Source organism: Agelaius phoeniceus, chromosome 4 (genome assembly GCF_051311805.1).
Source record: "Agelaius phoeniceus isolate bAgePho1 chromosome 4, bAgePho1.hap1, whole genome shotgun sequence".
Lineage (NCBI taxonomy): Eukaryota > Metazoa > Chordata > Aves > Passeriformes > Icteridae > Agelaius > Agelaius phoeniceus.
Window position 1 is genome coordinate 65,062,450 of NC_135268.1, and position 22,078 is coordinate 65,084,527.

At 40.5% G+C, this 22,078-nt stretch overlaps 1 protein-coding gene across 3 annotated transcripts in view; it reads right to left on the bottom strand.

Moving 5' to 3' along the window:
• Positions 1-22,078, bottom strand: part of MSANTD1 (Myb/SANT DNA binding domain containing 1) — a 33,241-nt gene that overhangs the window by 4,897 nt on the left and 6,266 nt on the right. The window contains exons 1-3 of one of the 3 annotated variants that reach the window (XM_077177774.1): positions 15,560-15,679; positions 14,872-15,136; positions 4,815-5,099 (exon numbers count right to left, since the gene is read on the bottom strand). In XM_077177774.1, coding sequence (XP_077033889.1) covers positions 4,815-5,099; positions 14,872-15,125 — 539 coding nt within the window. In that variant the 5' untranslated portion in view covers positions 15,126-15,136; positions 15,560-15,679. Of the gene's footprint in view, positions 1-4,814; positions 5,100-14,871; positions 15,137-15,254; positions 15,354-15,559; positions 15,680-22,078 lie in introns of those variants that run through there. The other 2 variants (XM_054633513.2, XM_077177773.1) reach the window with 2 other exon arrangements.

The following is a 22,078-nucleotide window of genomic DNA, read 5'->3' on the forward strand; positions in this document are numbered from 1 at the left end:
GAAATGACTTTGTGTAATGGACATGAGGGGGAACAAAGCAAAACCTCCAGATACAATCAGGAAACATATTAGGCAAGTCTCAAATGCATTTGCTGTCTGCCTGCCTAATACCAATTTAATTCATTGTTCAATTAAAATTTCCTTGATTGATTGCTTACACTTATCCAATACAGCTTGTTTCAGGGACATGTGTGAATAATTAATGAAGCAGGAGTTGAATACAAAGAGTTCTCTGTTTATCAGAATGTATTACCTTCACAAAACCCTAACAACAATTCCTCATTTCTGACTTCTTCATGGCAAATAGGTCTCAGGTACCATCAGTTCTTAGAATTTATGGCTTTTAACACCTAAAACTTGTTTCTCACTGGTTTGGGGTTTTTTAGCTCCATATAAATCCGAGTAGACCTCCATAATCCATGTCTTTTGTAAAATAATTAACAATGGTCTGGATATAATCAACATTAATATTAGAGATTATATAAAGATATTCAGAACATAAGGACTGAGGATGAGGCAACCTGGATCTTCTGGTAAACTAGGCTCATTCAATCATTCAAATGCATTCAGGGATTAATGAGACTCATCCTTGAAGTAAAGCACAGAAAAGAACCACAAATGGCTTGGAGCCTGGGCAAAGCACCTTGCTAGGATAACAAGTCTGCACAATGAGTTAAGATGCACTACATAATGCACATAGCCTAAAGCTCAAACTTCTTTGTAGATGATGCCCATTCAGATTTAAATAGCCATAGCATAATTTTAGAAATAGTAAAGTCTTTGCCAAATATGTTGTTTCCCAAATTAGTATCATCACCAAGTTTTAATGCACTTCTTTTAATCCATATCTTGGCTAGTTAATGTTACCAAGTCTTACTTTTTCTTCCTGTGTAAACTTTCTGTAGCAAATTAATTCTAAAATCTACATTTAAAAATTAAAAAATACCAGACAGTACAATCATGGCACACAACCACCTTGCCAGAAAGAAAAAAATACTGAAAGGTTCTCCAATATACTGAAAAGAAAGGTAAGCAGAAGTAACATCTGAAAGTTTCATTCACTAAATTCACATTAGAAACAAGGGACTGGTTTAAACAAGGGTTTGCTTATCACTAGAAAGAAGGGAAGAGTGAATTCTCCATCTTCTGTATTTCTCAGGGCTAGACCAGACATTTGGTATTTCCCAGAGTGAAACAAATCATAGAAACAAAGAAGTGGAGGACAGCAGAGACAGGGGGCTCCTGAGTGCAGAAGTGCCCTGCTGAGGGAAGAACCCTCTCCATAATATTTCTGGGCTCCACATAAAAAATGACCAAATTCAAGTGGTATCTAACAAGAAGTCAGACTAAAGAGCACAGTGGTTTTATTATTGTCTTTTAATCTTTGAAAGTAACTCTTTCACCCCCATTTTCAGTACAATAGAAATAGCAGAACACATGAAGGCTGAACTGCATTCACAGCCTGTATAAATATGTTCTGTCATTATTTTACTATGAAAACAAAGACCATAAATTAATCCACAGGGTGAAAAACCACTGTTTTCAATTAGATAAAAAGTCATTTATAGTGGTGTCAGGCATTTGGATTTTAAAAGTTTAAGCTGCAGTACAAGACTCCACCACATTGCATTATATTTTATGACCATAATAGAATAATTCTATTATTGTCAGATGTTTTGTACTGTATAACAGTGTCAGAGAAGTGTAAGCAATTACATGCACCCCTTTAAAGGGATTCCAAATGTTTCCCTCATCTACACACTTGAAACAAAAAATCAAGTTAATTTTATCTCACATTAATTGTATTATCACTAACCAGCAAAATTTAGGTTTTGTAAGAAGGTCTGAACTCAAAGTTTTTCAAACAGAATGCAAAGAAAACCAGTTTCAACTATTTTTAGCTTGACAATATATATGTACTGATTGAAGTACAAAACTTGACATTTTTTGCTATCATGAAAGCTAAACATTCAATTGAATTTTTTTAAAGCTATAATTTATATAGCCAAGTAGACTCCTGCTATGTTCAAAGATACTGTGAAAAACACAAAGCTGACACTCTAAAGCTGTGTTGGAGAGTTTAAAGGAATAACAGAAAAGTTTTCAGAAGTTTAAAACTTATTTAGGGAGAACTACTGTTTGAAAGTTTTTTTCCCTATCAATTGTTGCCATAACATTACGATTTTTATTACTGAAGAAAAAACCCTGGAATGTAAGTTGTAAAATATCCAGCTGCAAAACACATCTGTATTTTCATATAGACATGAGTGTGTGTTTTTCAAAATAGGGAAATTCAGGACCTAAAACATTCTTTTGATTTCAATTCCCAGAATTGTCTTTTGTTCTTTTTTTGAATCTGTTGGATCAATTGTCTGCTGTTCAGAGGCAAAGGCATTGATAACATAGCCAAGATAGACCCAAATTTTTTATGCTACTTCTTTTCTCTCTTGTTGGCTATTTCAAAGTGTTTTTCAAATACAGGATGAGACACTAATTGCTTAAGCTATAAATTGCTTCCTCAGTTCATAATTTTCCATTAGTAAAATAATTAACTTCCTTGTCTAACATGGTAGCTCTAAGTGATTTTAACCCATGTGGTATCACTAGCAAGCAATGTATTTTCTTCTGGCCAACAAAGGGTTCCCTACTCAGCTCTCATTCATCTGCCTAAATTAAACAGGTCAAAGCTGGACAAGCTTTTCAAACCCCCTAGGACTATTGGAATAACACTTTTTCTCCTTCCAGACACATGCCCCATTATCACAAGTGGTTTCTAATGTTTAATCCAATCACGATGCTCCCCTGGAATATTACACTGATCTCTCATGTGGCACCTACTGCTCAGCTTCTCCTTTTCTTTTAAAACAGGGGAACTGTATTTTAACTTCTCACTGTGTAACTACCTTGCTGTTAAGTGATGTACACAATATTCTACCGCACAAAATTCTTTCATAGTGGAGACTGTGAGACCATGGCTGAATTTCTAAAAGTTATGGAGGTCCTGCCATCCTGAGAGCTGCCCTGCCCTTCCCTGCAGCTCCCAGACCCTCCTGAGCCATCCAGTACAGCCACTCCTAGCAGGCACAGCAGCATTGCAGGGGCTGAGTGGCATTGCCTGCCCAGACTTGCAGCCAGCTGAAAGCCAGCCTGTGCCACCAGGGGCTAGATTTAAATGAGATGCAATTTCTAAATTTAGCCAAGTAAAGTTAAAATACTTTTTACTAGAACAGGTATGGGTATTTCCTTGGATAAAGTTACAAATAAATAAACCAGTGAACCTGATGCTGGCTAAAATGCATCATAGCCTAAATTTTCCAGAGCTTATAATTTAGTGACTGATTTTAGTGGCTTCCATTTTAGCTGTAAATGAAACATCTACATGAGAGTCCACCTGCAAACTGTGGGCACAACAGAATTGGGTTTGGGGTTGATTAACTTGATCTCTGTGAGGAATGTCTATGCTCTGTAGTGAAACCTGGTGTGGCAACCTCTGTCCTCTCTTATGGTACAAAATCTGTGTTGTCCTGGAGTTGTCCCTAAACTGAAAAAACTTAACATCCAATATTTTTAAAAAGCCTGATGTTATCAAGTAGTCGAGTGAATAAACTCCACAATGTTTGTGGAAATGTGACCTTCTAATTAAATATTAAATAATGTTATGGTAAATCCAACTGGGAATAAAGTTATTGCATCTGAAATGTGACTGTGGAGTTTGCAAATCCTAAAGTCAAGCAAGTTTGTGTATCAGGAACATCAACTACTTACAATGGACTAGGATAAAAAAATTGTTGCTTGTGAACAAAAAGGTTGCTATAGTTCAAAAGTTATACACCCTAGAAAATATTTGTTGCCAAAAAAAATAAAAAGTTTTTTAAATTAATCAGTTATTCAATAACTATATGCTTGAATGATTGAATGAATTTAACTTAGTTTTATTCATCCAAGAGTGGGTCTGGAATCAATAACTCGAATTTGCTCTGTTGGTTCCTCTTCCAGCTCATCATCTTTACAGTTGCATGACTGACAGGTAATTTTACTGTTACAGTTAAAGCCTCACAGAGTCATGATAAGGATCTCTAGGATCAACTTTTTTTCTGCCAGAAAACTGTAATCAGCTCTTATTTCACACCACTCTGGATGAAAAATGAGACCAGTAAAGTCTGAAATTTATATCAAGAGTACAACCCTGCCTTTTGTTAAAATGCTGCCTTCCAGGGAACTCCAATCATATCCAAAAAAAAAAAAAAAAAAGAATCACATGTTTGCATCTCAAACTAGCATTTACTTTGAAAAAAATTACATTCTCAATTGTATTTAAAATGATGCAATGTACTTTCAAACTGCATGAGCAGCTTTTCAGTGTCCACAGAAATATTTATTTTGCATCTTTTCACCATTTTAATAATAACTGAAGCCAGAGAAATTTCATAGTCGTATCAAAAGCAGAACTAGAGCAAGCCAAAAATCATCTAAGCAGTATGTTATATCTCTGATTGCACCGCAGGACTCTCTTGAACATGCCTGTACTCCTTTTATGAACACTCTCCCTGATGTGAGCCGTGACATGCATGCTGAGTTTTGGCAATAATATACAACTTTTTGCCCAGTTCTCCTACTCCCTCCCAGTCTTTCATAAAGGAATAAAGAAAATGCCCTAATTCAGCAAAGTGACTGAGATTGGGGAACAGATCTCATTTGTGATTTACAGAAAAAATACAAGAGCTGTTAGAGAAAAATGTGCGAGGGTGTTCCCTTTACACAGCAAATTCGGTTCATTCTGCAGAATCCTAAAAAGAGGGGAAAATAGATGCTACCTCAGCTTGTAAGAAAGCAAGCTTGATGAGCTCTCTGAATGTTCATCTTCAAAGCATTCTTCCCTTCCTTCATATGTAAACTGGTTGTATGGCAAGTACAGAGGTGTAGACTTGGCCGATGGAGACTGCGAGGCCTCTGTCTGAGATGTAGAAGGACCTGGCTGCTGATTTTCATGCATTTTCACATCGCTGTGGTCTGTCACTTTGGATAAGATCCTGTCAATGGTTTTGTAGTAAGGCCAGTCAGGTGCCACAGTTTCACTGTCAGTCATGCATTTTAATTTCCTGTAAGAAAAGGCACACAACATTAAAGCTTGTTTTCCTACAAAAAGTACTTTTCATACAGATCTATCTCAAAACATTTGTTCTGGTCACATTTAGGAGTCAAACTGAATGCTTTTAATGAGAATAAAATTAGACACTTTTCTTCTTTAACTTCCAGTGAAGCCTTTTAGGTTTTTTTCCTAGGTTTGACCTGTTACAAAAAGTTGCATGTAACCCTCAATGAAATTCAATACAGATAAAGAACATTACAACTTCTAATGGAAACAGGATTGTGTTGGTGGTTGAATAATTTTCTTTCCCTTATAGAATACCCAACTAAACAATCTGACAGCAGCGCCTGACAACTGGACTAAGCAACACACCACAGCCTTTACAGAACTGAGGGCAGACCTGTGCTTTCATGCTTTAAAGAATGAATATTTATTTTCTGTAATGAATATTTATTTTCTATAATGAAGTGGCTATAAATATAATGCATATCCTTCTTCTAATATGGCTTAAAAGCCCTGAAAGGCCTTGGTAAATATCCTTGTAACAACCATGAGATACAGACACCTGTTCATTTGTTACAGAATAAAGATCAGGGTAGGGAAAAGTACAGTGTTTCATTATAAAAAAAAAAAAAAAAAACACCCAAAAAAACCACAAACAACAAAAAAAACCCCTAAACCAGTTAATAATGCATTAGAAACAGCATGCACAAAAACATTACATTACAGTGGACTATCAACCATGACCCTCTCCTTCATGTGCATCTTATGAGATTTATTATTCAGTCTTCAGACAAGTTCACTGCTATCTCACTAGTTACCCATTGTTATTTTATTTTCTTTTACTGAGAAATATGAAACTGAGGTATATCGATGTAGTATACATCTCAAAGAAATTCCACAGCCCAACTAGAGTCCCAAACTTTCTTTTCATTTGCCTCTCCCAGTTCGGATCTTGTTACTCTAAATCAAAATGCAGGAAGGGAACACAACAGGAAAGGCAAGACCAATGACAGATGCCCCATTTTCATAAACCAGATTTCATTCAAATTAACAAAAAGCTGAACCAAATCTGATTCTCACAGCTAGAGGTTTGCATTTGCAGAAAAAAAAAAACCGAACCAAAAACCAAAAAAACAAAACCCACTATTCCTGGACACCTGGCCCACCCTTTTTTTCTTGAAGCCTTTCAGGTTTTTCCTTCTCAGAATCCATCCTGCCCACACCAGTCTTGCAAGGGGTAGAATTAAATAACATGTAAACATGAAAACAATGGTGCCAAACTTAAAAGTGAGAACTTGAAGTTCTTCCTTTTAAAATGCTGTCAGCCTAGAGTAAGGGGAAACCCACTAGTGAGAAAAGAAGGCAGTAAGATTTGCTTAGATTTTAAAGCCATTTAAGGATTCTTTTCTCCTTGTCCTTGCAATGTCTGATGAGCTTTTCCAGCTATTTAGAAATGCACATCATAGTCCTGCAAAGCAGAGCCTCACAGCCATCTATACTTTTATGCCCTCTATGCATTCAAAATTTTAATTTCATACATATTTCACAACCTACTGCTGAGATTTCATAGTCAGAGAATATCAAGCACAGCCTACAAATACATGCACACCCATCCAGCACTGAGAGAAAACAGCTAAACACAGGCCTGACAACAACCATCAATTAATATTATTTTTAGTTCAATTGTTGAGGCTATTTGCATGAAAAACAGATCAATTATGCCACTACAAGCTAGTAGCCAAGCCTACATGCCATATTTGTTTGCCTGTGTTGAAACTCTCAATGTGTTCAAGCTCTGAGGTTTAGAACTGAATTGCAATTATGGAGTGCATTCACTGCGGTCAGTCATCCCAGGGGAGAGGTGGCAAAAGCCAGGGGTGACCACATCTCAGCCAGGCCACTGCCAAGTCCAGCAGATGCAATAAGACTTTGTGGGACATGGTTTGAGCCTTTAGGACTGCAAAGCATTGTGTCAAAAAGGGCAGGACAAGCTTAGAGCTGATACTCTGGGAACAGGCCTGTACTGAGCCCAGTGTCAGCCAGGTCCCCCCCACCAGCAGAGCTGCTGCCCCGCCAGGCCTTCTCCTCCTGTTCAGCATTTGGCCATCCCAGAGGAGAATTTGCATTTGTCCTTGTTGAGTTTGATGGGGCCCCTGTCAGCCCATTTCTCAACCTGCCCAGGTCCCTCTGAGTGCCAGTCCTGCCCTCACAGGTGCAGACTGCAGCCCCAGTTTGGCATCATTTGCAAACCAGTGAACTCCACCTTCACCTTTGGATTGCTGATTTTAAACAGGGCAGGTCCCAGTACAAAACACCTGCAGTCCTCCACTGGGAATGAGTCTCCAGGCAGAATACAAACCATTAACACTACTCTGTGCCCAGAGATCCAGAGTCTTCCAGCCAGCTGGTAGTCCTTCCCCTGCAGTGTAACATCCCAGCTTGGATACAAGGATGTTCTTGGAGACTGAGTCAAAAGGGTTGTACTGTGAGCTAGACAATACTTTGCTCTACCCTCATCCACAGATCTAGTCCTTTAAAAAAGAGAGCAAGCAGGTCAGTCAGGTGTGATTCAGTGCTGGTAATTCCCAGTCACCACCAGTCACCACCTTCTCCTTTCCATGACTGGAAATGGCTTCCAAAACTTCTTGCTCAATGATCTTCTAAGGAGTTGAAGGGAAGAACTCTTAATTCCTGTTCCTGCCTTTCTGAAGATTCAACAGCCTTTTTCTGGACCCTAGAGACTTCCCTCAATCTTCACAAAGTCTCAGAGATGATTCCTGACTCAGTCCTTTCCTACTGCTGGTATTTCTGACAACTGTGCTGCAGGCACACCCCACAGGGACAGGTGGGGGGCAGTGAAGGCTGAAATACAAACACCAACTCCCCTCAGCCTGGGGTATCTGCTGGCATCTGCTTCCACTAAATCATCCTGTGGTGATTTTTGGGGCAACCCAGGTATAACTACAGTTTGGGGGATGAAGAGATTGAGGGCAGTCCCACAGGGAAGGAGTTGGGGGTGCAGGTCAGCAAGAGGCTGGACATGAGCAATGTGCTTGTAGCCCACAAAGCCAACCATGCAAAAGCAGCATGGCCAGCAGGCTGAGCGAGGGCATTCTGCCCCTCTGCTCTCCTGAGACCCCACCTGGAAGGCTACAAAAATACTCAGAGCAGCTCTGCCATGGAGACAGGCTGAGAGAGTCAGGATTGCTCAGCCTGGGGAAGAGAAAGCTCTGGAAAGACCTTATTGTAGATTCAGACTAGATATAAGAAGAAATTTTAATCAGAGTGGTGAACCACTGAAACAGATTGCCCAGGAAGCTGAGGATGCTGCATCCTGGCAGTGTTCAAGGCCAGTTTGGATGGGGTTTTGAGCAATCTGGTTTAGGGGAGGTGTCCCTGCCCATGGGAAGGGTTGGAAAGAGATGGTCTTTAAAGATCCCTTCCAGCCTGAGCTGTACTATGATTCAATAGAAAGTTTCCAGGAGCAGACATTTTGCCTGAGTAGGTTGGTACCTTTTTGTTGCTGTTTGAGCTCAGCTGTGTACCCAGACCCCCTTTTCTTACAGAACTATGACAATTTGGAAGGAAGGCTGTTGTTTATTGTCTGCTCACAGAGCTGTAGAGTTGCAGTTATATAAATGCAGGTATTTCTCTGGCTCCAAATGCATTGAATGGATACTAATTCTACTTCTGACTGCTTACTGTAGCTCTGAGCTAAATAAAAGGGATCACTACCAGGAGGGAGACAAGAGAACTGTTAGCTTAAAAGCAGCACCAGCAGCAATCATCTACCTGTATGGAGTCTGGCTCAAACACACAGAAAAAAAGGATGAAACAAGGAAAGAGATGAGAAGATAAGGGAAAAGGGAGTGTCTGTCAGTCCTTTGGAAGAGAAGCAGAAATGCTGCAGGTGGAGGTAAATAGGGAGACCATTGACTGCAATAGTGTTGATGGTTTAGCTTTCTGGTGAAAACAAACCAAATAGCTACCTTCATAATACTAATATCGAGTTCCAGGATTTACTGAATTTTAAATATTTTTTCTACAACTGCCAGAAGTCCAGAAAACCTAGTTAGACAGCTGAGAGCTTTTGCCTGCATTGAGGTAAATGTAACCCTGGAAAAACTGGAGTCTAAAGCAGAGATTAATTTACTGCCCTCAGTCATTAGCATAACTCATCACAGCAACCTTAGCTGCTTCCAAGAGATAGAATTGGGGTTTTGTTTGTTTTAATGAAACATGGGGATGTTAAAAGAAACAGGACAATAGGAAGGCTGGAATGCAATAGTCCAGAAATGAGAGAGCAAGATGAGCCAAACATTAACACTTTGCAGTTGGGCACATCACTGCCTGAGGGAGCAGCCATGCAGGAAAAATGAGGTAAGAAACAGAGGTAAGTGAGAAAGTCAGCAGAGCTTGCAAAATAAATTCACACTGAGTTTATCTGGACCTGTTGCTGTTTCATGAGGCTCTATTAAAATCCAGCTGAGAGCAGAGGCAACTGAGAACTCTCTCCAAAAACTCAGGGATCAAAGTCAGATTTCCAGTGGACAAATACCCAAAGCATGCCAACTGAGTTAATTTGAAAGGTGATTGCTTGTCTTATTCCAGAGAAGTGAATAAATTAATGGACTTTGAGATCCCACTGCCAAAATGCTCCACTGAATAGACTGAGACAACTGTTGAGTCATTTGTGCTGCCATTGACCTTTTTTCAGACTTTGTTCTCCGTGCCTATTAATCCACCCTCTAAAGAAAAACTATCACAATATTATATTCTAAAAAGGTTTTGGTTTTTTGAAAATCATCATTATTTAGTCAGCAAAAAGCAAGCAATCTATAACTTGCTTTATTTTTTTAGACTTTGCTCAAAGCAGGATTGCTTTTTTATTATTATTGCAGCATTTGATATTACTACTTGCCTTAAGGAATGGATACAAGATCCATCTCCTGGGGTTTCTAGGAAAAGCTTTCAAAATAAATAATAAATAGCAACTGTTTGTGAACCAATCAATGGTGAGGAAAGGAAGGACGATGAAAGTACAATGCTAAGTTGTGCATCTGCCATAAATTATTGAAATTAAAGACAAAGATAGTAAAGTATTCAACTTTTTGCAGTAATTTGGCTGCACTCATATTTTATCATTTGCTGTAACAGAGGTCAAATTTTCCAGTTGCATAATGTCATAGAGTATAGCAATGGATTACACAAGCAAAAATGTTTAATTGCTATCATGTACACATGAAAATAAAAAATTAGACTACTCTTTCATTCAAATCATGAGACTGATTCAAATTTACCAATCATTAACATTAATTGACTGCGATTCAAATCAAAGAGCAACAGCTGCATCCTGTTTTCTAGGCTTTGGGGAGGGTGATGTTTTTGAAAATAATAAATTTGCATTCACACAGTTCTTATTTTTAAACATCAGAAGGAATCAGTCAAAACTGTGGACCACTGTGCAAGCTGTGCTTCCTTTTTATAAGTATTGTGTCAGTGGCAATATGATAACAGCAGTCACAGAGCACTGTGGCACAGTGAGATCAGCACATTAGCAGTGACAGGACAGTGCTTTCTTTTAGAAGGAATAATTACAGGTTCACATGAGCTGATAGCCCCAAGGAGGCTGCACAACACAAAGAACTGGGCACAGACTCGAAGGGATGCTAAACCTCAAGAGCTGGCACACTAATCTCAGGAAAACTTTTGATGACCAGCACATGTGAAAGATTAACTTTGAATTTCAGGAAGCTTGACTCAGCCTTTCCTTCTAGGATGGATAAATGGGGAGGTTCATGCAGCTCACCACACAGGTGTCTTTGAAGCAGAACATTAAAAACCTGGTGGCTGTCTATCCACTGCAGATATTTTAGATTTTACAGCAATCCCTAAAAGCAGAACTTTACTCAAATACACCTGCAGAAAGAATTTTCCTTCTACCTATGGTGTTGTGCAGAATTTTCCACCCAGTCAATTTCCACAGTGGATGAAATGGTCCCTTAATACACTGAGACTCCAGTAAGAATTACTTCAGGTCACGGTATATTTTTCCCTGATTAGTTTCCTCCAAATGCACTTGGACTACAGTAATGCAGAGGAATACAGGAATCACTGCCAGCTCAGTCCATTGTCTCACTCTCTTCTGACAAAGGTCAGTGCTGCATACTTCAAGAATGATTTTGACAGACAGCTTTTGAGGGCACATTCACCCATAAAAACACATGATTATTTTTCCATCAACAGCCAGTAATATCCTGAAACTCGCTGCCTTTCATAACTCTACCTAATTGGAAGACAAACAACATCTGGTTTTTTATTTAATAAATCTAATCTTTAGTAAAAATAATAATAATATTAAAACAACCTGCTGCTCTCTTGTCAATGATTTTCAGTGGCAATATTTCCACGTGCTAATTTTGCAGTGCAATACAGATTTATATGACTTCAACTAGTTTTGCATTTCTTGCCTTGTAGTTCTTATAAATGTATATAAATCTTGTATTATGGGAAAAAAAATCTGCTTTACATTCTGAAAAATAGTGCATATTTGTATGCATCTCTGAAATTCCTTTAGCATTCACAAACTTTTTTTTTACACTTCTCTTAATAAAGAAAGCTTTTCACAGCTCAGACTAACTGTTCTCTAAACATCTTCTCATTCTCTTGTCACCTTGCTGAAATATAGGGCAGGCAGAAATAAACACAAGAATTCAAGGAGGAAATAATGAGATAAAATAAATTTCTGTTTGGCATTTTAACACCTGAATAATGTTTTCACCTCAGATGTGGAGGAATGGGATATGAACACCCTAAAATTGCTTATGTGAGAGATGCTCATGCACACTGAGCTACACCTGAGGTAACATTACCTGGCAGCACAAATCCCACATGGGATCCAAACACACCCAAATCCAGGGTGAATCCCTGGGGTGGGAGCCCCTTCTGAGCCCCCTGCCACTGTACACACCCATGCAGGCTGCACTTGCTGCAGAAACTGCAATAATTATTGGCCAAGAAACACTCCTGCCCTGACTTGGACACCTTCTACTGAACAAATGGCTTGCACTAAGCAGAATAAAGAAAACATTTACTGAACTGCCTCTTAGAATGCCATGGGATCCTCAAACTGGAGAGCACCATTATAAACATGTTCACTGCTTTCTGTTTCAGCACCCTGCGTGATTCAGATCATCAATATCTATTTCAACAGATGTCCCAGGATAAGCCACACAGTGACAGCACTTTTAAAAACTGAACTTGGTTAAAAAGACTAGTAGAAATATTCAAGTACTGCTTTTTCTTTTTATGGAAAAAGTACATATATGTATTCATCCATATATGTATGTGTAATCATTTGTTTGACAGAGGTTTTATGTTCCTTTATGAAATTGTGACACTTAGGTAAATAATATGATCTGATTAAATAATCAATGCAGTTTATTTCTGTTAAAGGAAGAGTAGAGGCCACTCCACCCCTGCAGCACTGTTCAGAGTTGCCTAAAGTACAGGATCCTGAAGTGGGTGCAGAAATAAGCTCCTAGGTGCAGAACAGCCCTCCTCACTCCTGCTACTGGTGCTACTGAGTTCTCCCATGTCACACGCTCTAACCCAATGTAATCTTTACAAAGTATTAGCTCAAAATACAGCATTATCCCACTCTCAGGACCTTCCTCTCCAGTTTGTGCCACAGGGCAGCAATGATGCTCAGAAATGCAGTGATGTAAAGCACCTTCCTCAGGTGTCCTATAAAGCATCTTCCTCAAGTGTCCTAACACTCGGCTGCCTCACAGCAAAGCCAGCAGCAGTCGGTGGCCACTCACATAATTTACAGTTTCACCACAACCTTCCCCATCCTCACACACCACCAAAAAGTACCCAGAAATCTAGAAATTGTGAGTAACAGCTTCTGCTTGCCCCTGTTCTCCATACCACCTCACCTCGACAGCAAAGCACACAGGCATGTGAACAAAAAACAAGAAGATGCATTTTATATTCCAGAGCACAAAATGAAACAGCTCTGTGACAGCACAAGGCAGTTTTTAACTCTCCTAAATTAGCATCTCAATCAATAAGCAGGGAGCTGCCATGCACTGCAATATAGGAAAGCAGATTGACAACATGCAACAGAAGCAATCTTAGAAGTTCACAGAAATAGAAGGATATTTCTTAGAAGTGTGGTTTCTCTCACACACACTGTGCATGCATGCGAGTGATTTTATTTCTTCCCTTCCCCCAGCGCAACTTTAAAGTAAAAACATTAATTAGGAAAAAAATGAGACTCTCTGATGGATGACAACACTGTAAATTTAGAACAAAGGCTGACAGAAATAACCTATTCCACTTGGCAATTACAGCACTTAACTATCGCGCAGTGTTGCTGCTACAGACACCTGTGAAATCTCAGTGCCGAGATGCAATTCCCAGCAGGGAGGACTGCAGATTTAGCAGACTAAGCAAAAGCCTGCTAGCCTGCAACTCCCAAATCTGCATCTGAGTGGGAATTGCTGGGTGATGCTGGACAAAAATTTATCTTACTTCCAGCTTTCTCATCTACAGTCTGGGTGAAGGAAACTGGAGAGATTACAGCAGGGTTGGTAAAACATTTTGGAGATGTTAGGATTTGCCACAAAACATCAGGTTTAATATTATGGCAAATGATGTTAAACATTATGCTTTTGGATCATAGAAATGTAGAAGGACATTCAAAGTTAAGGGGTTTACAGGATTTTCCCTAGTTTTCTATTTGATGAGCAGTCTCTGCATTAAATACAGTAAGGGTGCCTTACAGAAAAGCGAGCAGTTTTAACATGGTTGCCTGCTGTAATAACCTTTTTTATTATTAATATGAGCTTTGAGGAGAGATTAAATAAAAGAGTCACATATTTGATTTTCTTGCATTACAAGCACCTAGCTCAAATCACCACTCAGGATTTCCAGTATGAGGCAGTTTGTGCTTCGCAGAGATAAGAATTTAAAAAAAAAAAAAAAAAAAAAGGAGGAAAAAAAATGGAAATATTTCTGTTAAGTTCTAATTATTTTTCTCCCTGCAAACAACAAATCCACAAATGCCTCACATTTTCTGAAGCCAACTTCCCCTCCTGACTGCTTGCCTGTTCTTTATCATCCCCTCATAGACACCTCCGCCCTCCCCCCGACTCCTTTGGAGCAGTATTGACGGTGCACATTGATTCTCTCTGCAGATATAATAGTTCTTTCACTGCTGCTGCTTATAATTATAGCAATGTGTGTCACTCAGTAATAAGACATTCAATTATTCTTGGCCCCGTGAAGTGTAACCCTTCAACTCACGAGACCAAAATCAAGGAGCATCAGCCCCCCCAAACATTATTCTGTTCTAGTTTTCTTCTTTTTTTTTTTTAACTTTGCCTTGCAATTCCGATCCTCAGTGGCCACTTGAAACTGCAGGAGTTTCACTGCAAGGAATTGGCTGCCAAGCTAACACAATCAGTCCCCTCAGCAAAGACCAAAAAAAAAAAAATCTCTTTTCCCCATTAAACACATTTCCATCCCTCTGCATCATAACAGTGCCAGCTAATTTTAAAGCAACAAAGTTGTCCAGAGTTTGACATGAAATGGGGGGGACAAATTAACAATGACGTAACAGCATTGGCAAGAGAGAATTTTAAAAGCGATATGAACAATCTTTAATCTTTTATCGACAGATTTCCTCCAGGAGACTTCTTGCTGAAAGGCAAAAATCACTGCGCCGTCCCTGCTAAAATCTCTTAAAATAAAAAGAATGAACTGAAGCTTACCTGTACTGGAATGTCATATTTGTAATTTTTATCTTTATTTCCTCTCCGTGGCGAATTTCTCCAGTCATTTCAAAGAGTTTGTTAGCCATTTTCTCATAAACTTTGGCATTCCTTTTAGTTTGTTTCAGCTCATCAAAAAATTCTTCCCAAACCAGCATTAAACCTCTCATTTCTGCATCAGTCCAGTTCCTGGCCCTCCTGTGTTTCTCAGTCTGAGAGGAGACAATGTAACTGGGAATTTCTGCTGCAGCCATTGCTGACTGACCTAAAAGGGTTTTAAAAGAGGACACTTAATATAGATTGAGTTTTTAGTTTAGGTTTTTTGTAGTGCAAGACATGCATATGTGGATAAAGAATTTGAATGACAACAGAACATATGAAACCTTTTTGCAACAGCTTGAAGCTTGAGTGCACAAAATGGGGCCTACATCTGACAGGCAGGAATTTAGTTAAAAGCTTTTAAACAGAGAAACGTCATTTTGATGTCACGTTTCCATAGCAACAGAGCAACTGCATAAGCTACAACAACAAAAACCTTTTAACTGAAAGCCAAAGAATCAGGACAAAGTTGACAGGCCATCAATATTAAAGCTTTTAAACACTTTAGGTTTAACAAAAAAAAAAAAGATCTATGCAGCCTTTGAGAAGCTACTTTTAAGTTTCTACTTCTTTTTTAGCTTTCCCTTACCTTTTAGGCAGACAATCTGCTAGCAGGGGGTCATGGTCGCCTGAACGAGCTTTTAAGTTGTGCCTTGACAGACTCTCTAGGAGGTTGCAAGGACTGAGGCCATGTACACAAAAAAAAAAAAAGCTTTTTTTTTTGCAAAGATATTCTGCAAAAAGAATCAGCCAGCTTTATGAAAACTATACATCTCTAAGCTAATAAATGTTTAAGCAGGCAGGCTCATTAAAAAGGAGCCTGCATCTGGGCTTTAGAACATGCAAAAAATAGTATTTAAGTGTTTAAATAGAGAGAAATATATACAAAATTTCAATATAAAGCCACTTTTTTTTTTTCCCCGAGATGTTTTGCTGCTGATAAGCACACACTGCAGTCCTGTCAGTATGAATTTGCCTTTGTAGGTATGTATTACTGTATGTGTATTTTGTATTCCTAGTAATTTATATGCTATTTATGCAGCCTGTGTTCTGCCTTAGGACTGCAGCAGAAGCATTTCACCTGCTTTATGGGCAACCTAAAAGGATTATTCAACGAGTTAAAAAAAGGCTGCGAGATGCTTGGAACTGTGAATAAATTGCTTTGCTGTAAAACAAGCATTTTGAGCTGGTTTTTATATAGGGCTAAATTGTGCCAGCAGTAATATCAGAGAAGCAGGGCATATTCATTGTATTAAACACTGCAATACAAGCAGTGGGCCAAATCCTGCCCCACTTACACTCCTGCAGTCTGACAATAATCTTCCACAAAAGAGTGAGATGCTGGAACTGCATTAATTCCAGCTTACCACCAGCTAAATAGAAAGATGTTCATTTCCTACAGTCCCAATAGAATTGTGTTATGTAAAATATAAATAAATAATCCACGGACCTTTCTTATTATTATTTTTGTGTTTCAGCATATAACAGCAATAACGACCTCACTGCAGGGCATTTCCTGAAGATTAATGGCAGGCAGGGGTTAATGGCCCGAGGCTCACCCAGTCAGTCGTTAATCCCCAGGAAATGTTCCGTGCCTCAATCCTCAATGCTTAAGTATCCTATAAACTGTAAGTCTTCTCATAACCACATCCTTGATCTTAACAATAGTTAAAAAATGCAGAGCTTGGTTTGCATCCTGGAGATGGCAAAGAGAGTACATAATGTTCCTAAAAGGTACACTAGTGACATTTGTGGGACCATTGCCTTCTTTCTATTTTATTTATTCTACTGCATATTACAAAAGGCACAACAGCATACCACAGAACAAGGTGGGGGTATGAGGGGGTAGAATTACATGTACTTTACACAGGAACTTCCACTGATCCAACCCTGAACATGTCTCTGTCAGAAATATACCTGCTGAGTCACTGCCTTCCTAAGGGGAAAAATAAAAAGGAGAGAAATAAAGAAAAAATCCTCTAGCTTCCAAATAACTGCTTTTAACTACTAATATGACAGCCTAGCAACTATTACCTTTAAAAATGTGTAAATAGCAGCATATGTTGTGATGATGATCTTGCATGGTTTGTCTCTTGGGTAGCCAGCTGGGAGACGTCACATGATCAGGGGACAGATGGTGGTCAGAAGAGGATCAGCTGATGACACATTCATTTTATTAATTTATTGTTTTGTTTTGAAATTCCCGTCACTTAACCTTGGGCTTCAGGCAGCTCTTTTAATAAAACCGAACCAACCTCGGCTGCCTGTGGTCACAGCCACTGCTGGGCATCACCAGGACAGGTCAAGGGAAGCAGTACAGAGTGCAAGAGGAAAACACCATGGCTTTGGGTCTGATTGGGAGCTAACACACATTAATGTAAAGCCAGGCTTGCTGTTCAACCTTTAATCATCCATTAGAGGTCTGTTTTTCTCCCTCAGACTTTAAACCACCTATGTTGTGAAAATGCCGGTTAACACTACAGAAACCCATAGCATGGCACACACAACTTGTCAACTTGTCAAAACCCAAAGACATGTGTGGTCACTGCTTTAAGGATATTTTTAATCCAGTTTCAAGTACAACAACGAGGACAGGGTGGGTGAAAACCTTTCCAGCTGCACCAAGTTTTTTCTGTCATAGTCCACAAGTTTTCCTTCCCCTCTCCATCCACATGTGCCTGGCATATGTGTGCCTGCTCCTTGTGCTCTGTGCTGGCCCCCAGACCCCAGGATCCTGCAGAAGGGGGGCAATTGTTCCCCTGTGAAATTCACATCTCAACTTTCCTAGATGCTGTTTCCTATTAGTGTACTTGACAGATTGATATAGTGGTATAGTGCTATTTAACATCTGCTAAATAAAAGAAATGCTTTCTAATAATACCTCTCTTATTCCCCTCCTCTCAGCACCTGAAGGGGATCTAAGTTTCAAGGACTCAGGTTCTACCCCCTCCTCCCTTAGAAAATCGTTGATAATAATTATGGAGACCCCACATTGCCTCCTCTGCCTTGCCAAAGCCCATGTGTCAAGTGGTTGATAAAGAGACTGTTTTCCTGCATGGGTCTGAAAGCAAGAGGAGTTTTTTAATCCCCAAATAACTCCTGCAGTCTTTGCCAGAGCCAGGGGAGGGAAAACACACCTCTCTAGGCTGTGCCTCTGCTGATGTTCTGCAGATCTGTGCAGTCCCTAGGCATCGTTAAACCCTTGTCCTGGTCTCTGAGCCCTGGAGCTGTTTGTCCTGGACAAACAGCCAAGACAAGACCAGCAAACCTTTCAGGGGAAGAGCAGCTCTGTGTCAGCAAGAACAGTCCCTGCCCAGGAGGAGGGCAGTGGCAGGAGAAGCTCTATTAGCATTTGGCTGCTTCTTACCCCTCTCCAGCTAGAGGCCAGTCAAGATTTGTCATCCACCTCAAAGACTGGCAGGTCACCAAACTCAGAATACCTGCTGACATGGCAAGCTGTACTCTGCCAGACTGAGGGCACTGACAGCCCTCCTGCTGTCCCCTCTAACACCTGATGGCAGAGTCCTCCAGCATTACCTTCCTCCAAATCAAGGACCAAGCTGGCACCAAGCACCATGCAAGCAACTGAAGCTGCAACTGTTCTCATCAATAAAATAAGGATATTAAAGTCTTGGAAACCACTGACATACAAAACTGAGGTACTGAGTACACCTTTGTACATGACTCCCCTCTGTAGGGGAAAATTGTTCTCCTCCACTCTCCTGCTCACCCCAGCCCCTCCTCTGATGGGCAGTGACAAGTTCAGAAGATATTCTTGTGAACACCTCACTGGGCTGGAGTATCTCACTTGTGCCTTTCCTTTCAATGCACACCAGCTCAGAGGAATATGAATTTAAAGATCTTCTTGCAAATCTGTTCTTCATATCATCTGTCTAAACACCCTACCTTTTTTGCAATCATTATACATCAGCTTGAATAATAGCTCTCACAGCTGTTCCACCTTTCATGGTGATCTCTAAAGATAACAAACCTCAAACAGGGTAGAAGGGTTTATAATTTGCAGCTGTGGATCTAATGAAGTTCCCCTATAAATGCTGCTCTCACAGAGTTTAGACAACTCCATTAATCCTTACATATCTGTTGACTAAACCTCAGGTGATCTCTGCTAACTGACTGTGTATACAGCCTTCAGCTTTGCAAGGGTGGGCTAATGCATGCCAAATAAAACTTCCTTCAGCCAAGTTTTAGGGAATGGTGTTTTCCCCTGTGCCTGCAGGGGAATAACGGCTCCAGTCGCTCAAGCACCAGAGCCCAGCCCACAAACTGAGCCATTACACCCTGATTACAGCAGAGCATGTCCCATCCTGCTGATGGGGACTGTGGTAGAAGCCAGGCAGAAACCTCTGTGCAAATCAGAATTTATTCCACTAAGGACACAAGAGATTTCTCCAACTTCTCCTAAATGTACTTCTGTGTCTGAAATCCCCACGGGAGCTGTCAACAGGGATGCTGACACACAGGTTAGGGATTTTTAGACATGGAAGAACACTTGCTTTGGTTCAGGAGGGTTCAGGAGAGTCTCGATACCAACTGGCAGCAAACACCAGTGACACCAGGAGGAGGAGTTTCCTGCTGAAGGAGCATCACCCCTCAAAGACACAGGTCCAACTCTACAACACATGGGTACCTCAGTAGACTATTTTGTAATGTCTTGATTACATAAAAATAATAATAATAATAATAAAAACAACCCCACCCACCAATCAACCAAAGCTGCTTTCACCCTTGGTGTTTGGGGCAAGCTGTTAAAAGCAAGGCTGTCCAAAGCACAGGCTGGTCACTGCTCTTTGCAATCCTGTGGTCTGGCCCACCAGGAGCTTAAAACGTGTGGGTAATAACACATCTTGGAACTGGACAGTAACTGCAGAGCATTCTCTGGGAATTTCAGTGCAGACACACCTTGATAACTGCTTAGAAGGGTGCAGTACTGTGTACATGTTTGTCTAAAAGCATTTGGAGTTTGCATTGCAGGGGGATACTATTTTGTAAGTTCAAAAAGGCCACATTGCGTTGGGAGGCTGCCTCCTGCCCCACATTTTGCTATCCACTGGGCTAAGGCCCACTTTCTAGAGTCTAACAGAGAATTATGGGTTTAGTATCTCCTACTATTGCCTACTGCAATTTGCAAAGATGATTAAATGCAATGCCAGTGCAGACAGGCTGGGGAATGAGGCAATGGAGAGCAGCAACTGTGAAAAAGGACCTGGGAGTCCTGGTCAGTGCCAAAAGCTGAACATGAGTCAGCAGTGCCCTGGCAGACAGGAGGGACATCCATGTCCTGGGGTGCATCCTTGTGGATCCCTTCCAACTCAGGATCCTCTGTGATACTGTGATCCTCTATGAGAGAAGAAATACTCTGTGAAATACTCTGTGCAGTATAGGAAATATTCTTCCATACTTCTGAAAAGCTCAGCCAGAGAAGATAGGCTGGGACAGATGATCAGGAGGAGAAGCTGCCTTTTTTTCTCCTCCATGAAACCATCAATGAAGCTGCTGTGCTCAGGAGGAGCTGGGAATGAGGAGCTCACCCAGAGGTAGGGAAGCACCCTGCAGGCAGTGGTGCCTGGCTAAGGAACTCCAGCAAGGTCCCTGCACTGTGCAGTCTGCCAGTGTCCTTGGGTGATGGGGTCATGGGGGTTTGTAAAGGCTCAGAAGTGACAGAAAACCACAGGGATGTGAACAGAGCCATCAGATCAATGTTGTGGAGCACAGACACAGCTCGTGCATCCTACTGCCTGTGAGGGAATTTTTACTATACAGCAGCATTTGCAAAGGAAGCCCAGAGGTATCCAAACTGCAGGAGGGTCTGTTACAAATACAGAACAAAAAAAAAAAATTCAGGCTGAGGAAAAACAGTAGCTGTCTCGAGATACATAAAAAAGGGCAATCCCTTTCCTCAGAGGCCCTGCAACTTAATTGGGACATGCCACAAGGGAAACAAACAGGAGAGACCAGAAGAGACAAGCGACAGCAACACATCACTGAGCAAAGGCCATTGCATGGCTAGATAGCTTTTATGAAAATCTAAAATAAATAGCACCTGCACAGAATTCTGACAACAGAAATGGGTGCTGTGCAGGAGGCTGGCTGAAGGGAAGGCTGACGTGGCTGACGTGAGGCAGAGAAGATTTTGACAACACTTAGAACAAAACCAAGAAAAATAAAGGTTTCCACCCAAAAGCCCTGCCCCACAGGACTGAGTGACAGGTCTCTCTGATGGTAGAGCAGGGCACTGGGCAGCCCACAAGGATTGTGTTCTGGGAAGGTGCAGGTGAGCTGCAGGAAGCTGGAGTGGGTTTTCTATTTCATTTTGCAAGAAACATCCTGCTTAAATTTCACTGCATTCAGAACATTTCCCAAAAGCATTTTGATCTTGCTGAACTGGCAGATTCTGACCAAAAATATCTCCTTTGCCTATTTTAGTAGTAACCATGGAAGCCAGCTTTGCACTGACACTCAGTTGGAGAGAGGGTGGCGAGAGACAGCGAGGTGAATGCAGACAAGCTGGGAAATGAGGCTTCAGCAGTTTTTGTGGTCAGATCAGGAAGCATTAGCAGGCAAAGGGGAGAACTGGAATTACATGGGGCTTTAGAAGAAGGAGCTCATGGACTGCAGGGAACCTAGAGAATTCACTGTTTGGAGAAACCAGGTACAGACTGCTATGTTCATAGTAATTAGATTAAAAATTACAATACTGAGATTTTTGAAATTACTTTATTTTTTAAAGTTTAGCAGAAACACAGACACTTGTGTTGCAGACCCTAGTTTAGCATATTGGAGGGGGGAAAAAAAATCCCTTACGTCCAGAAGGTACAAGTAATCACTGCCCAAATGTCTGGCAATATTATGCAGGCAGGATGCCAAACTAGATGGACTTTGAGTCACACATGTTCCCAAATTTTCAAGCATACAGGAAAAGACAGGCCAAATTATTTAAAATTTAGTTATATAATATTGAAAACAAAGTACATCAGTTCTACATGTGTCATACTCCCAATTTATAACAAACAGAGAATTTCCTAGATTTCCTTACTCTTTCGAAATAATTTGCAGGTCCCTTAGCATATGGAACAACTCTGCAGAATGT